Here is a 17,961-nt window from a genome sequence, read left to right as displayed (position 1 = left end):
GATTTAAATATGAAAAGAGTATTTAAATATGAAAAAGTGAAAGTGTTAGTCACTCAGTCATGTCTGACTCTTTGTGACCCCGTGGACTGTAGCCCTCCCCCACCCAAGCTCCTCTGTCCATGGGGTTTTCAAGGCAAGAATAATGGAATGGGAAGCCACTCCCTTCTCCAGGGGAGTCTTCCGGACCCAGGGATTAAACCCATGTCTCCTGCATTGCAGGTGGACTGTCTATAGTCTGAGCCAGCAGGGAAGCCCTAGTAAATAAAAATACTTAGCGTTATAATTTTGTACCCAGAGTTTGGTTTCTTAGCATTATAAATATTTTATAAGTATAATTTTAATGATACAAAATATTCCACTATATGAAAGTATTTAGGTACTTTTGTAGGTCAAGGCTAGCCAATGAAGACTCTCTTCTGGGTCTTAGATTTCTTGTATCCTCACATGTAGGAAGGGGCTCTGGAGTTTTGTGGGATCTCTTTTGTAAGTGCAATAACCCCACTCAGAAAGGCCCTACTCTCATAACCTAATCACCTCTCACCTCAAATACTATCATCCTGGGCATTAGGATTCCCATATATGAATTTTGGAGAGACATAAACATCCAGACCATAGCAAGCACCAATCTCGGACAGAGGTGTAGAGAGGACTTCCTGGGGGAAATCACACCTATTTGTGACCTCCACCAGTGAACAAGTAGGATTCCAGTCTAATGTATGAAAGGGGCACAAAAGTGGGTTTTCCTAGGCTAAACCCAGTCTACCCCGTGGCTCAAATGACCTCCCCATGTGAACTTCCTTACAGGTGAGCCCCCTCCTTCAGGCTCCCATGTGGCGCCCAAAGAAACATTCACCTATGAGTGGACTGTCCCCAGGGAAGTGGGGCCCACTTACAAAGATCCTGTCTGTCTAGCTAAGATGTATTATTCTGCTGTGGATCCCACCAAAGATATATTCACTGGGCTTATTGGGCCAATGAAAATATGCCAGAATGGAAGCTTACTTGCAAATGGGAGACTGGTAAGTCCAATGAGGGAAAATGAAAAGACTTTCAAATCCCTTCGAATCACATTATTATAAGGAAAATCCTGCGGTTTGAGGCAGTGAGGGCTTCATGTGTGCGCATGCATGCTCGGTAGCTTTAGTCATGTCCGGCTCTCTGCGAACCCATGGCCTGTAGCCCACCAGGCTCCTCTGTCCCTGGGATTCTCCAGGCAAGAGTACTGGAGTGGGCTGCCATGCCCTCCAGGGGCTCTTCCTGACCCAGGGATCAATCCCGAGTCTCCTGCATTGGCAGCAGACACTTTACCACGGAGCCTCCAGGGAAGCCCAAGGCGTCCACACATAACACTTGTTACAACTTTTTCTTAGGCTTATATCTGTATTGTGTGGAGACTCTCTGACTAACAGGATTGCTTCAAAGTGAGTTGGAAACAGGCTTTTCCTTGGAATCCAAAGTCTTTTATGATACAATTCAACACACACTTTTTAAAAAATCACCTATTAATGATAATATTCCTCAGTTAACATTCACTGAGGAAAATATTGCTTTAAATATTTTTTATATTTGTCTGAAGGAGACTGGTATATTACTGTTTAGTTATACTGCTAATTAACCTTCAAGTATTTGTATAACATGTAAGAAATAACACTGCTTACACATCTGTAAATATTTTTTAGAAATGGGAAAATGACCCTCTGATCTAGAAATAGAAATACTTAATCTAACCATTGATTTTATCTCTAAAATAAATATTGCAATATAAATCTTTAAAAGAGAAAGAGTCCTTTGAAAATGCATTCAATACAATTACCACACCTTAAAGCATCAAAAAACATACATTTTTTATTTGGTTTTGCTTAAAATAAAACATTTCAGACTCTCAGTTTATGTGTAATTATATTCCATACATTATGACTTATAGTATTCTCATAGACATTACTTATTAAATTCTTAGAAATTAATTTTTGTTTCTTCTTTGATCTAAGAGTTACTTGAACCAAATATGATCTTTTACTTTTTTAACTTTTTGTCCTTTTATGAGTAATTTTCAGTTTTATTGCATTATAATTAGGAAATGTGACTTGTAAACTTTTCTCTGTTTTCAGAGAAGTTTTCTTCTCTGGAGAAACTACAGAGCAGTTTTCTCTGTAGGTCAGCATGTAAGAGATTACAGCAGCTCCCTTCTGGAATCCTCGCACATCTGAAAATGTCACATTGTTGGGCTTTGCTTGATGTAGAGTTTTTCTATCATAATCTTTCCCCCTCAAAACAGTACTTGCTACTCCATCTTACTCTGACATTTATTGTTCTAGAGAAGTCTGATGTTCAAAACTTTTAAAATGGATTATTTTAGAAATTTGTCTATCTTTGAAATCCAAAAATTTTAGCAGGATATTTAGGTATAGGTCTGTATTACTAATTTTGTCCTGCCTTCAGTGAAAGTTTTGAATCTGAGTAATCTTTCTCTTTTATAGCGGTGAACATTTCCACTATTATTTATTACTGTTAGGTAATAACTTCTCTCAAATAATTACTATGTGCCTATTTTTCATCTTTAAATCTTTTCTTCTGATTTATGAGAGCTATCTTAAGACCATCTGCATCACTATTAATAATTCAGTTTTTTACAGCATCTAACATCTTAGATTTTTAATGTTTGATAATCATGTTTTTCATCTGCAAAAATGATCTCAGAGAAAAGATATGCCATAATCCCTCAAGTTTTCTCTTCTTTAAGAGAGCACTTGTTCTCAGGGACTCTTATGCTTTGATTCCCTAGCCCAGTTGCCTTCTGGTCAACTACTGAATTATTACAAATAGCATATCTGCTTCCTTATTTTTCATCAGGGACAGGGACAGGAGGTGAGAATATCTAGAATGTGTGAATTCTTGCTCCAAATCACTTGCAGGCTATTTCTTCTCTTAAGATGTGTCTGCTTCCACCTGCTCTGTCTTTTAGGAATTCTTCAAGCTTTCATGACTATGAATAACACCTTCCCTAATTTATAGCACAAGTACATATCACCTCCTCCCCATTTTAACAATTTTGAGAGGTGAGTTCAAGTGGAATGAGGAGTGTCAGAACTCTTAGGTGCAGAAAGAGGCTTAGATTATTGTGTTGAACTAAAAATCCACTACGCAGGTATCAGTCAGAAACGTGGATGGACCTAAATAGAGACTGTCATACAGAGTGATGCAAGTCAGAAAGAGAAAAACAAATATCATATATTAAGCATATATGTGCAACCTAGAAAAATAGTCCAGATGAACTTATTTGAAAAGGAGAAATAAAGACACAGATGTATGGACATCAAAGCAGGGAAGGGAGATGGGATGAACTGGGAGACTGGGATTGACATAGATACTTTACCATGTATAAAATAGATAACCAATGAGCACTTACTATATAGCACAGGGAAGTCTGTTCAATGCTCTGTGGTGACTTGAATGGGAAGGAACTCACAAAAAGGGGGGTGATATATGTATATGTATGACTTAGTCACTTTGCTGTCCAGCAGAAGCTAACAAAACATGGAAAAGCAACTATACTCCAATACAAATAAAAACACTCTGCTGGTCAACAGGCGTATTTTGTGAGTTCCATTTACAAGTGGAATGGAAACTTCAGTTCCTGTCCTTCTTCTGGCAGGTCTATGCATAAATAGGATTGTGCATATGGAAGTGTCTCTGCATTACTCATTCTGTCTTCACCCCTTGTTCTTATTTTGATTTTCAGAAAGATGTAGACAAGGAGTTCTATCTGTTTCCTACAGTGTTTGATGAGAATGAGAGCTTACTCCTGGATGATAATATTAAAATGTTCACAACAGCACCTGATCAGGTGGATAAGGAAAATGAAGAATTTCAGGAATCTAATAAGATGCACTGTAAGTACCGCATCACCCACCAACATCACGCTGTTTCAGCACTGCACACGTGATACTTCTAATTAAGCTAAAATACTAACAGCTTTGCCCACTGATTGTTTTAATAAATGACTAAATACCATCGTGCTCTAAGGGTAATATTGTTAATTATTTGACATATCAGTCAATTGAATCTTAGTTTCACTTAATTCGGAATAATAAAACATATAATATATGCCAATTAGATCAGTTTAGTTCAGTCACTCAGTCGTGTCCGGCTCTTTGTGACCCCATGGACTGCAGCATGTCAGGCCTCCCTGTCCATCACCAACTCCCAGAGTTAACTCAAACTCATGTCCATTGAGTTGGCGATGCCATCCAGCCATCTCATCCTCTGTCGTCCCCTTCTCCTCCTGCCTTCAATCTTCCCCAGCATCAGGGTCATTTCAAATGAGTCAGTTCTTCACATCAGGTGGCCAAAATATTGGAGTTTCAGCTTCAGCATCAGTCCTTCCAATGAATATTCAGGTCTGATTTCCTTTAGGATGGACTGGTTGGATCTCTTTGCAGTCCAAGGGACTCTCAGGAGTCTCCTCCAACAACACAGTTCAAAAGCATCAATTCTTTGGTGCTCAGCTTTCTTTACAGTTCAACTCTCACATCCATACCTGACTACTGGAAAAACCAGCTTTGACTAGATGGACCTTTGTTGGCAAAGTAATGTCTCTGCTTTTTAATATGCTGTCTAGGTTGGTCATAACTTTTCTTCCAATAAGTTGCATAGTCCTTAAAATGTAGTCCCTAGGTCAGCTGCTTCAGCATCACCCAGGACTTGTTAGAAATGCAGATTCTTGGACTCCAACCCCAACTTACTGAATCAGAAACTTTAGGTATAGGGCATGAAATTTGTATTTAACGAATCCTCTGTGTTATTCTGATGCATGCTTAAATTTGAAAGTTACTGGATTAGATACTTTTCTTACCTGTGGTTTAATAAAAACAGGCTTCCTTTATGGTTTCTACTCTGAATAAACTTCAATGATTCTCATCTTTGACTACCCATAAGAATCCCCTGAGAGTTAAAGAAAAAAAACAGCAAAAAAACTATTAAAACTGTTCTTTAAATGCTCAGCACAATCTACAGAGATTTTCATTTCATTGAAACAGCATCAGATTTACTTTTTAGCTCCTAGTGTAATTCTAAAATGAAGTTAAAAGTTTAGAGATAGTGAGCTAATTGTTCAAAATGTCCACATCACTAATGCACAACTTGTGAAAATCATTGTAACTAGAAGAAAAAAAATAGTAAATGTATTACAAACTGAACTCCTCCTCATTGAACTCCTTTTTATGGTAAGTCATGTCCAACTCTTTGCGACCCCATGGACTGTAGCCAGCCAGGCTCCTCTGTCCATGGGATTTCCCAGGCAAGAATACTGGTGTGGGCTGCCATTTCCTCCTCCAGGGGATCTTCCCAACCCAGGGATCGAATCTGTGTCTCCTGCATCTGCAGTGGTAAGTGGATTCTTTACCAACGTGCCACCTGGGAGACCCCATACAAACTGACATTGTTTTCCAAACTGGATTCATAATAGTCACACTACCCATAACGATCTTCATTTTGCATTTTGGAGAGTCAAGAATATTATCTATTACGAACAGCAATGAAAGGAAACTCCCTGCACATACTCATCCCTGTTATTCAAGATGAATAAGAGAGCTTTCCATCTAGGACAACAAACACATTCGCAGTCTACAGCACCTAGGAAGAACTGTTATTATTCATCCATTTGGGTGCTCACAAATATGGCCCTTGGGAGAACTGAGAAATGATTCACTGAGAACAGTGAGATTCCCAGGGCCCAGAACTTTAAGAACCCAGCCATTCATGAGACTTCCCAGGTAGTCCAGTGGTTAAGAATCCTCCTCGCAATGCAGAGGACATGGGTTCTATGCCTGATTGCAAAACTAGGATCCCACATGCTGCAGAGCAACTAAACCCTCGAACTACAACTGCCGAGCCCATGCACGTCAACTAGAGAGTCTGTACGCTGCGTCAAAAGATCCTGCGTGACACAGTGAACAGTCTGTAACTAAGACCCAACACTGCCAAATAAACACCAAAAAAAAGAAGAAGAACCGTGCATTCAGCTCTATGTCTTCCACGCAGGCTTGCCTGGAAGTGTTGAGTTCAGCAAGGAGTTCTGGAGACATTGATGACATGTCAAGGAGTGGGCAAGCCCAAATGGGTCTTTTAAAAATTAAATAAACCCAGTTGGGAAAGTCTGGAAAGTCTGAGAGGTTGTCATGATGTAGGACATACGATTACACCAGTTTCAAAATATCATTTTCCAACTTTGATAGCCATGAATGGATTCATGTACGGGAATCAGCCTGGTCTCAGTATGTGCCAAGGAGATTCGGTCATGTGGTACTTATTCAGTGCTGGAAATGAGGTCGATATACACGGGATATACTTCTCAGGGAACACTTACCTGTCAAGAGGAGAAAGGAGAGACACAGCAAACCTCTTCCCGCAGACAAGTCTGAGTCTCTTCATGCAGCCGGACACTGCAGGTGAGTTCCTTTAATGTCAAGGCAGACTTCTGCTGGGTCTCCCTGTGTGGTTTTGGTTCACATTGCTGCGCTGGATGCTAGCTTGTCCCTTCCCCAAGCCTCCCAACTACCATTTCTTTCCCTGGTTACTGTCAACCAAGTACTTGCCAGGTAGGTACGTTTTCTGTTTTTGTGGTGGGGAGAGAAGGGAGTGGCGAAAGTGGACTGAGGTTTCTCCCATTGGAGCTAAGTCACTCAGTCATACCCAACTCTTCGTGACCCCATGGGCTGGAGCCCGTCAGGCTCCTCTGTCCATGGGATTCTCCAGGCAAGAGTGCTGGAGTGGATAGCCATTCTCTTCTCCAGGGGATCTTCCCCACCCAGGGGTCAAACCGGCATATCTTACATCTAACCTGCATTGGCAGGCGGGTTCTTTACCACTAGCACCAACTGGGAAGCCCATTTCCACCTGGTCAAACCCTCAAGATGGTCTCCTTTTCAATTATGTGCCTTTAAAGATAGCTGGCAAATCAGACTAGAAAAGAAACGTCTCCCATGAAGGCTCTGCCTCTAAACTTCGTGTCCTGCCTCTGTATCCTGCATGTGTGTGTGGGTGCTCAGTCGTGTCCAGCTCTTTGCAACCCCATGGACTGTAGCCTGTAAGGCTTCTCTGTCCATGGGATTTCCCAGGCAATAATATAGGAGTGAGTTGCCATTTCCTTCTGCAGGGAATCTTCCCAGCCCACAGATCAAACCTGCCTCTTCTGCATTGGAGAGGAGAGGCCACCACTGCACCGCCTGGGAAGCCATCCTAGATGTAGTGTTGGCTTATTAGTCGTCTACAATTGAAAAGCCTATACTAGAACTATAGACATGCAGATTCAGAGATACGGACAGAATTGGCTCTGAATGAATAAAGTAAATAACTAAAACAAAAGAGAACTTTACCCAAACGTGAAAATAGGCTAACTTGCCTCAGGCTTTATTTGGTTTATCAAATGCCACGAAAATGCAAGACACGTCCACCTTTTCCTATATTAGACAAATGTAAATGCAATGTTTAACAAAAGAGATAAAGCAGTCTGCTGATGCAGGGAGACAGACAATAAGCAAGTATATTCACCCACACACCCACACACACACACACACACACACACACATACATATATAGAAAAACAGGGCAGTGGAAGGAGCAGATGACGGATGGGGGAAAGTGGTCAGAGACACTCACAGGAGGTGACCTGCCTTTTTATTCACCATTCCAGGGACTTTTGATGTGGAATGCCTGACAACTGACCACTACACAGGCGGCATGAAACATAAATACAATGTGCGCCGGTGCAGGCAGAGGGCTGAAGACTCATACCTCCACCTGGGGAGGAGGACCTACTACATCGCAGCGGTGGAGGTGGAATGGGATTACTCCCCAAGCAGGAAATGGGAAAAGGAGCTGCATCACTTACAGGAACAGAAGTAATTCTCTAGACTCTGACTCCCAATTATGTCTTAGCTTTTCCTTTCAGAGAAGTAAGAATTATGCTAAGTTAAGAAGCAAGGAACAATTGCATTAAACAATCACAACAAAACAACAACCAAATTCTTTCTAGGGACCCTTCCTCATTCATCTCTGCTTCCCTCAACTATCTCTCAGAAAAACTTACATTGATCTCCTTTCATTCTTCATAGTCACTCATCTTACGTTCTTTTCTGTTAGACTGTCTTCTCATACTTGCACACCCCTGTCATTGTTTTCACACTTAAACCAAAATTAATGCCTACATTCAGAGCTGAAATAATTTTCTTTACTAACCATTTGTTGCTTATCTTACGTTTCTTCCAAAGATTTCACTATGAGTCTAGTAATCAGTTACTTTACCTTTTTGAAACTATTATGCGTGGAATCATATTTTAAATTCTTGAGGGCACTAAAGCAGGTATGGTTTCTGCCCTACAAGAACTTACAGGAAAATACGGTTCAAAACTAGCAATAACATGTACACTATGGAAATGTAAAAGTGAGTTCAGTGAGTAAGTGTAAATAAAGCGTGGTTATTGGAGCTTCAGAAACAATAGGTTTAGAGCCACATCGCCTGGCACTTCTACGTGTAGCTGTCCTATACTTTGCCAAGCACTCTCCGCTATACCATCTCTCATCAGCCACTAACCCTTGGCGGATATGATTTGATAAATTGGGGTGGAATGCATTCAGAGCTGAGGGGTACAATATGACCGGTAACTTGTAGCCAAGTGATGGCTAGCTGGTTAGTTTGACTGCCATGAGAAATGTGACTTCCTGGGGGACGTTTGTTGTTTGTTTTTCTCTGGCTGCACTGGGTCTCAGCTGCAGCATGCAGGGTCTTTCAGGTGTGGCATATGGGATCTAGCTCCCTGGACAGGGGTTGAACCTGGGCTCCCTACATTGGAAACATGGCGTATTAGCCTCTGGCTCACCAGGGAAGTCACATGAGTATGATTTGTGATGTAAGGGAGTAGGTGGCTATTTTAGTGATTAAGGTATAACTGTCAAAATGTACAGAGTCGTTAGGAGTCAGTGAAAGCTTTAGATACAGGGAACGGCTGGATAAAAGGCCACTCAGCTCCTATAGTCTAAAAATACTGCAGTAACCGGAGAACACCTCACTGATGAAATCTGGACGCATAACATTTCAGAGCCACAAGGAAACCTTGGAGACAGTCTCACTGAGTGCCTCATTTTAGGGGTGAAGAAATGGAGGCTCCAACAGGCGATGAGCAGCTGGAGACAGTCAGGGCCAGGACTTCTCGGGCTCCACTCCTAGCAAGGTGTAAAGATGAGCTAGGCTTTCTCCCACACCTGTTTATTGTGGGGCTTTTTTGCTTTTAATTTTACTATTGTTTTTTTATTGGAGACACTTCTTTATTGATAGTCTTAGTCTTTCTTGTTCAAATGGGACAGTGATATGAAAAACTAGCACAATGAAAACTATTTTTATTCAAAATTTAAAACTCAACTTTCACTTTTCTTAAGACAAATACTAACCTTAGTTGTGTGTGTGTGTTTAGTCTTTCAAATGCATTTTTAGATAAGGAAGAATTTTACATCGGCTCCAAGTACAAGAAAGCTGTGTATCGGCAGTTCACTGACAGCACATTTCGAGTTCCCGTGCAGAGGAAAGCTGAGGAGGAACACCTGGGGGTTCTAGGTACCGTCCCAGCTCCTAGGTACCAGGGGTGGGCTGGTGATAGGTGCTCTGTGTGGTGGGCCAGTCCACGTCTGTGGGCTTCACGTTCTTAGTTCATAACTTAATGTTATTCATAAAATGAATCTTCTATGAGTATGAATGAATTTTTATTCATTTATAAAAATAAAAAACAGAAGCTACTTAATACAATGAGAAGCCTATATTTACTAAAAATATGGCATAAGAAAGTATTACTTATTTCTGTCAGAAACAATGGTATTATACCCCATTTACTAATAAAATTATATATATTTGGTGTTTATCAAATCAATGCCTGTAGGTTTGATGAAATTGGTAGAGATCACTTTCTACCAAGATTCTTAACCAAATTCTCCATTTTTCTAGTCCAAAAAAAAAAAAACCCCATAGCTATTTACTTTTAAAATTAAGAAGTAAATGATTAACCTCAACAAGAAATATACATATAAACAAGGAAATAAGGAAATAAGGAAAGGGAAGAAAGTGTTTATGATGCACACAGCCAGGGGAAAATTGCCTTCAATTTTTCAGGAATCGCTCTAAGGCTGAATGTCTAAGAACTCCTCCAACACTGGTCTTGGGAATATTCTTGAAAACTGTCAAGTGCAGTGGAAGCTACTCCCAAGCCCACTCTGTCTTTTCACTAACAGAATTCCCTGGGCTTTCTCATCCTCAGTCCCGGCAGTAAGACACCCAAGGAACAGTGGCATTGCCGTTGGGTCACGGAAATTTTTTGTCAGGAGAGAAGCTAAATTTGGCTAGGAGGCAGGAAATGGATGGGTACCCCACCCATCCTTTCAAATGCAGTACTGTCCTTAGTTCACAGGAAGGTCTAGACGTTCTGATGATGAGAAACGACTCTCGGCCAGGGTAGGGTCACACCTGATGGCTATGATTAGGCCACTATCCTGCAGGAAATTTCAGGCTAAAACCTCCCCTAGGACTCCAGATTAGAGATACACCCATAGTCTCCATTTTTAGAGACAGTCATAACTAGTGTTCTTATCCTGAATCGCCGGGGACCAGGTATCAATCCAAGAGTACTACTGTATGAAGCCAGGGGGGAAAAACAGAAACAACATCCTTAATGACTTAAGAAAAGTTACGTGAGTTAGAGCTTCCAATCTGATGGGTATATAAGCCAGTCTTCCTTTTCACTTTTCCCAGGCCCACAACTTCATGCGGATGTTGGAGACACCGTTAAAATTATCTTTAAAAACATGGCCACAAGGCCCTATTCAATACACGCCCATGGGGTGAAGACAGAGAGTTCCACAGTGACCCCCACCGCACCAGGTATTCATGGGAGGGGGAGGGATATGTTTTATAGACTCTATAGCTTTCCACAAACAACTGCTGTCCATAATGCATTTTGAGGGAGTGAAGGAGGTGGCTAAGAGGGCACAAAGGCAGTTGCATCTGTGTGAATGTATACCAAAAGTTAAAAAATCCACAGAACTGTAAGGAAAAGAATCTGATGGTACTGAACACATACTCAAGTTTGCATCAGCAGAGACGATCTCCGCAGGCTCAGCTAGAATACATCCTGGACAGCACCTACCACGGGGCTGACTGTTTCCATGCCTCTATCCAATGACAGGGTCCTAAGGGCAGAGGCTGCCATTTGGAACTTTAAATCGAGTCCAGTATCTGGCTTACTAAATGTCTCTTTAATTCAGAGCTAAAAACTGCAATCGATTAAATATATAAATATGCATTTTCTTTAATAAAAACTCTAACTTTCTCCTATTCACTGGAACGTTGGCTTCAAGGAAAGGACCATTTCTTAGTAACTTAGCAGTTCTCAAATTTATCAAGTGAGAAAAAATACTCTAGAGAGTTGGTCTTGTCAATACAGGGAAACAGAAATAAAAAGCTCTGCCCACATGATCCTCATATTACAGCAAATAAATACAGATATAACATCAAGTCATACAAAGTGCTATGATGAAGATTAAGACGGATGAGAGACAGTAAATAACAAGGGTGCTATTTTAGGTGGGGGGCAAGGGGGTTGGTCAGGAGGTCTTCTTTGAGGAGGTGCCCCTGGTGAAGACACGTAAACGATGAGAAGTGATGAGTCACAGGGAGTTGGAGACGGAGAGCATTCTAGGTCCTGAGACGGAAGTAGGCTTGGTGTGTCTGAGGAACAGCCTGGAGGCCAGAGGCCAGGACAGAGCAAACAGGGGCAGAAAGTGAGGAGACAGAATCCATGCAGGGCAGGAAGTCAGGTGCAGAAGAGGGAGGGGGACCGCAGAGGCCGTGGTTACGACGTTGCATTTCATTCTGAAATCCCATGTGAGGGTTTGGGCTGAAGAGGGATGATCTGATGAATAGTTTTTAAAGGACTGGTCTGGCAGGTATGTGAATAAGTGACTGTAGCAGACAAGGGTAGAAATCGAGGGTTGGTTAGGGGACCATCCCAATAATCTGGGTAAAAAATTAGTAAGATTTGGACCCAGGTAGAAGCAGTTGAAGTGGTTAGTTGTATTCTGGGTCTATTGGGTTGGCCAAAAATTTCATTCAGGTTTTTCTGTAATATCTTACAGAATGCCTGGCCAACCCAATAGTTTAAAGGTGGTGCTAAAAGGACCTGCTGAAAGAGTGGTCATTAGGGAATGTTAGGAGAGGTGGAGTCCAGGAAAGCCCAAGGTTTGAGCATTGATCATTTATGGCAGAGCAGGCTGGGGCAGGGAAGAAGAGAAGAAAATGCTATTTTTTGGCTTATGAGAATAGGAGTTTAATGAAAAGACAACAGGTTCAGATGATGAATCTATGCTTTATATTCTCAGTGAAATGTTCTGCTTACAAAAGGGTGTGGACACAGGAGTGGGTAAGATGGAGGACTTGAGTGAAAAAGAAAAAAAGTCTGGCATATCCTCTGCCATTACCCCTCATGTCCTTCTTGATTCCCTAGTGAAGGCTTGTCAGATTCCAGGCAATTAACCTCTGACAGCAGGAACATATAGTGGTGAGATCTGCACAGAGTGGACAGTCAGTGGCTGCGGCTGCAAGTCTGTGAGCAGGGTCCTGTGAGCAGCCGTGTAGGAAGCCCTGCGGTGACTGGCCGCAAAGGTCAGGCTGGAGAGGAGCCCAGGGCAGATGGAAGAAGGTAAAGATGTTGGTGAGACAGGAAGGGGGGCAGCTGGCTGTCTTCAAAGTGTGAAGGCCCAGGGTGTGGTCACGTCCTGCGTGTGACCACAGCTGGGACAGAACAGTGTCTGGTCAGACAGAAGGCGGCAGACAGGTCAGGGACCCCTGAGGTCAAGAGGTCTGACGACTCCTTGCCAGAAACCGTGAAATCACTGAGGAGGATGGTGATAAAAGAGAAAAGGCAGGTGGGGGCGAAGCTGTGGGAATTACACAGGGCAGTCCAGAAACACACACACACAGAAGGCGGTGGGGAAGAGTTAGCGCTTTTATCTGAGAGCTGAAAAGAAAAAAGTGTATTAGAAAAACAGAGGAACATGGAAACTCACATCCCCATGTGTAAAATAGAGAGCCAACGGGAATTTGCCGTGTGTCTCAGGACACTCAAACAGGGTCTCTGTATCAACCTAGAGGGGTGGGGTAGGGAGGGAGATGGGAGCGAAGTTCAAAGGGAAGGGGATATATGTGTACCTGTGGCTGATTCATGTTGAGGTTTGCCAGAAAGCAGCAAAATTCTGTAAAGCAATTATCCTTCACTAAGAAAATAAGTAAATTTTAAAAACAGACTACAAATGAAGGAAAGTTCTGTTGCAAAGTTTTTGCAAACTTTGATATTGAAATTCTCATCTCCTAGCTTTGTGATGTGGCTTCTGTGTCATGGCTAGTTAATTCACAACTGACAAAGAAGACGTGAAAGCGTGTCTTACAGGTGGTTTTAACACTAAATTCTCTATTTTTCAAATTCAGCAGAATTTATTTATAGAGACTTATTTTTAATTGTTAGTTTCATTATCCTTTAGGTCAGAGGTGTAACAAGTTCCTTTTTAATATTCTTCTCATCACTGGAGACATTGAAACTTCTGCCTATTTTCTGAGAAGCCACAAATAGTAACAGAGAGTCACAGGTCTTGGCATTTGGATGCCTGTGATCTAAGTTGTACTTTTTGCTATCTATTAGCTTTATATCTTAGAGCAAATATCTTGTGTGCTCCTGACTTTCATCATCTTCGAAATAATGAAGGTTATTATGTTTCCTTCTAGTAAAACTAAATTCTTGTAAACAACTTTGAATACTGCCACTTTTTAAAAATGAATTACTTTGTGACATTTCCAGTTTCTGGGTCACTGGTTTTCAAGGCTTTGATAACAATTTGAAATACATATATTAAGCACATATAAAATGTAACCTGATACATTAACACTTGATTAATTTAGGTGAAACTCGCACTTACATATGGAAAATCCCAGAAAGATCTGGAGCTGGAATAAATGATTCTCCTTGCATTCCATGGGTTTACTATTCAACTGTGGATCGGGTTAAGGTAAACTTTAAATCATTTCTGTTTTGTGCAGACTCCCAAAATAGACACACAATTGAAGGAAGATGAGGTTAGGGTTTTCCTGTGGTCCAGTTCTACGTTAAAAATCACAGGAAAGTAAGCTGCTCTGCAACTCATTTCAGCTTTTCTTCTTTATGGTTTAAGGTTACGGTTATAAATGTATCAACCTTATAACTGCTGATTAAGGATACCACAGGATTAAATATTAATATAGTATCTTATTTCCCTTTTGCTATGAAAATACATTAAACTCAAAGAACTGAGGTATATGATTTCAGAGGCCTATTATTACACGGTAATAAAAGCGCTGATGTCAACAGTCAATCACAGCACAGCTAAAGCTGCTGTTTGATTAAATATTTCAAAGCCAAAAGCCCTCAACAACTAAAAATCAGAACACGTACCAAGACTCTTTTGTAGAATTAAACCTCTAGTCCAAAGCTCTCTGCTGAGTTCCAGACCTGTCTATGTACCTGCCTACTGAACATCTGTCCCAGTGTGTTCAGAAGCTTGGCAGCTCTTCAACAGAACCTGAGGTCTTCCTCCAGCTCTTTCTTCCTGTATTCCCAGTCGTGATAAACAGCACAACAAACAAGCCTAGTCATTTGTTCCAGCTAGAACCCTGGATATAGAATGTCTGATTCTTACTCTTGGCTCACCCGGGCAATTCGCTCACAACAGAGAGCTCTGTCCATTCCTTCTACCTGCACAGATCAGGTGCTGTTAATTTTCCTCAACTACCGCAGTGGCCTCCTAGCCTCCAGTCTCTTCCCGATCCAGGCCCTCCTTCACTCTACCACTAGGATCACTGGTTTAAAGAGTAAATAGACTGCCACTCCATGTTCAATTTTTTGATGGCTACTTAGGACCCACAGGACAAAATCTAAAATGCCAAACATAGTACAGCTCAAAGGCCATTTAAGAGAAAATCTGCCATTTCTGAAGCCCAGTCACACCAAACTTCTTATAGATTTAAGTCCACTACAATCTTCCCCATGCTCATGATCATTTTATGTGCCTCCATTGCAGAAAGTGGGTCATTTCTGTTCATCTATTTTCCCTACTAGATTGAGCTCCTGACGGCAGGGGATTTGTTTCCTGTCTGGTTTTTAATGACTGGCATAGTGCCTAGGTTGTGGAATAGGCAAACCAGCCCTGTTCATTTGGGGTTGTGTTCAACTGCTGCTCATTACCTGAGCCAATATTTGGCCTTTGCAATACGTTTCTGTTACTTGCGCCATCACCCACACAACCTACCTATGACTCACTCTTGTTCCAATTTACTCCAAGTGGAAAGTTACTGACTTGACTGAACCACATTGGGCAAAGTCTACTAGTTATATCAGTCTCTGACTTAAGTAGGAGATGTACTACTTTAAGTAGTACTTACTTTAAGTGCTACTTAAAATTCTGAGGTCATGAGGGATAAGGTCCCAGCTCTCTGAAATCCCAACCTGTATCACAAAGACGACTAAGTTTTTGCTTGGTTTCAGGATCTCTTTAGTGGTTTAATTGGCCCACTGATTGTTTGCCGGAAGCACTACTTGAAAGTATTCAATCCCATAAAGAAACTGGAATTTTCCCTTCTCTTTCTTGTTTTTGATGAGAATGAATCTTGGTACCTAGATGACAACATCAAAACATACTCTGATCACCCTGAGAAAGTAGACAAAGCCAATGAGGAATTCATGGAAAGCAATAAAATGCATGGTATGGTACATTATTCTAAAACCTACTTTTTCGCTTTTCTTCTTTCAAATAAAATTACTTGGGAAACTATTCATTTACTTTACAATAAACCACTTCTGCCACGCTTGCATGTGAGGTAGAATTCTACTCAAAGCAAAAAGGGGACTATATTCAAAATCATCAATCAGCTTCTCTCCCAATTCCAAAGTCTCATTCCTTCTTAAACTCAAAATTAAGAAGACTTTTGGTGCTAAGTGACTAGAAAAGCAGTGTGGTGTTATTGATCTTAAAGTACCCATTTCCCTTATCTGTAGTGAAATAAGTTCTATTACCTCAAAAAGATCCCATATATTAACCTCACGGGGCTTCCCAAGCCGCACTAGCGGTAAACAACCCGCCCGCCAATGTAGAAGACGTCCGAGACATGGGTTTGATCCCTGGGTCAGGCAGATCCCCTGGAGGAGGGCACAGCAACCCACTCCAGTGTTCCTGCCTGGAGAACCCCAGGGACAGAGGAGCCACAGGCTTGCAAAGCGTCAGGCACAACGGAAGCAACTTCACAGCACGTTAACCTCAAAAACCTCTTTTCTGTGCAATAGCTGTTGGTTTAAAATATCCTGGAAGGCAATAAAAACGTGTATGTTTTCCTCAGCTATTAATGGAAGAATGTTTGGGAACCTGCAAGGCCTCACAATGCATGTGGGAGATGAAGTCAACTGGTACCTGATGGGAATGGGCAATGAAGTGGATCTGCACTCAGTACATTTCCACGGCCACAGCTTCCGGTACCAGGTACGGGCCAACCACAGCCGCTGCTCCTGCCGTGTCTGAAGAGGCTTTAGTGCAAGCGAAGGAAGTACTCCCTCAGACTTAAGAAAAGCGTGAGGTTTCAAGGGACAGCGAAATCATGTTCAAAGAGTGTGGCACACAGCCATTTCAGCTGGCGTGCCCAACCTCTGTTACACTCGGGCTCTCCCTTGGATTTGGTTTTTACCAGCTTTTCTAGAGTTCTGCTCACATACTTACGGGCAAGGTATTTGAATAGAATCATTAGCAGAGCAGGTAGGAATGTTTACGTAACGATGGATTAGAAACAACAAGACCTTATTATAACCTTTGTCTGTTCTAAGTTCTGGATTGTAAATAGCCTGAAATGAACAAGATCAGCAGTTTGGTGTCAAAGAATCGATTGGCTTCCAGGTCTCCATCCTACTCTGACTTCTCACCCAGTGCTGGTTTCAGCAGGAATATACGATCCTTTTGGAAATGCTTTTGTCTTACCTTTGAGTTCATGTAGAAAATTCAGAAGCTACCACAAAGCACATTACAGAGCCATTTTATTACCGCTTTTTGCTTTACCCTTAGCAGACTTTCAACTCCATCCCTGTAGAAATCCCAAGTACTCTGTCAAGGCTCGACCTGAACTGCCCCCAGTCTTGGCTTCTCCACCGGCCTCCTTTCCTACTCCCCTCACGACCCACCAGTCTTAAAGCTTCACAGACAGTCAGCTCATCTAGGATAGGTTTAGCAAGAGGGATATTAAGACTGAAATGAGGTCATGGCTAAATTCCCTTGTGTAACTCCAGTGCTCTGATAAAAAGACAGGTCAGGTGTTCCTGACTGCTGAATTCACTTTTATCACATCTTTCCTTCACATCCATTTATTGGTCCATCGTGCCAAGGGTTTAGCAAAGATCACATATGCTTTGTATTAGACACAGAAATATGCAGGGTCTCTTTCTTTTTTTAATGGATTTAGCCATTTTTCAAATATCCCTGAGATGGCCAATGGAAGACTATTTGCATGAACTCTCTTATATAGTAAACATTATATACAATATTGGTCATTTTTCTAATTAAGCACAGGGGCGTTTATACTTCTGATGTATTTGACCTCTTCCCTGGGACATACCAAACCTTAGAAATGACTCCAAAGACACCTGGAATCTGGCTACTGCATTGCCATGTGACCGACCACATTCACGCCGGAATGGAGACAACTTACACTGTTCTACCAAAGGAAGGTGAGTATCCACTTAGTGATTCTAGAAGGCATGCATCATGAATATAATTAAGATGCACAATTTTGTCTATATACTTGCTCCCAAATGAAGCACTTGTGAATCTGCTGCCCTGATTTCTTTCCCTACCTCCGAG

At 41.6% G+C, this 17,961-nt stretch overlaps 1 protein-coding gene across 2 annotated transcripts in view; it reads left to right on the top strand.

Moving 5' to 3' along the window:
• The window catches only part of LOC122675427 (ceruloplasmin), a 56,834-nt gene that overhangs the window by 21,274 nt on the left and 17,599 nt on the right, over positions 1–17,961 (top strand). For both annotated transcript variants that reach the window (XM_043874187.1, XM_043874189.1), the window contains exons 9-18: positions 805–1,019; positions 3,740–3,890; positions 6,234–6,446; positions 7,691–7,898; positions 9,468–9,607; positions 10,793–10,921; positions 13,991–14,097; positions 15,609–15,825; positions 16,457–16,596; positions 17,666–17,828. In XM_043874187.1, the coding sequence (XP_043730122.1) occupies positions 805–1,019; positions 3,740–3,890; positions 6,234–6,446; positions 7,691–7,898; positions 9,468–9,607; positions 10,793–10,921; positions 13,991–14,097; positions 15,609–15,825; positions 16,457–16,596; positions 17,666–17,828 (1,683 nt within the window). The remainder of the gene's footprint in view (positions 1–804; positions 1,020–3,739; positions 3,891–6,233; positions 6,447–7,690; positions 7,899–9,467; positions 9,608–10,792; positions 10,922–13,990; positions 14,098–15,608; positions 15,826–16,456; positions 16,597–17,665; positions 17,829–17,961) is intronic.

This window comes from Cervus elaphus, chromosome 19 (genome assembly GCF_910594005.1).
Source record: "Cervus elaphus chromosome 19, mCerEla1.1, whole genome shotgun sequence".
NCBI lineage: Eukaryota > Metazoa > Chordata > Mammalia > Artiodactyla > Cervidae > Cervus > Cervus elaphus.
Note: the sequence above shows the minus strand (reverse complement) of the source record. Positions and strands in the feature narration are given on the sequence as shown.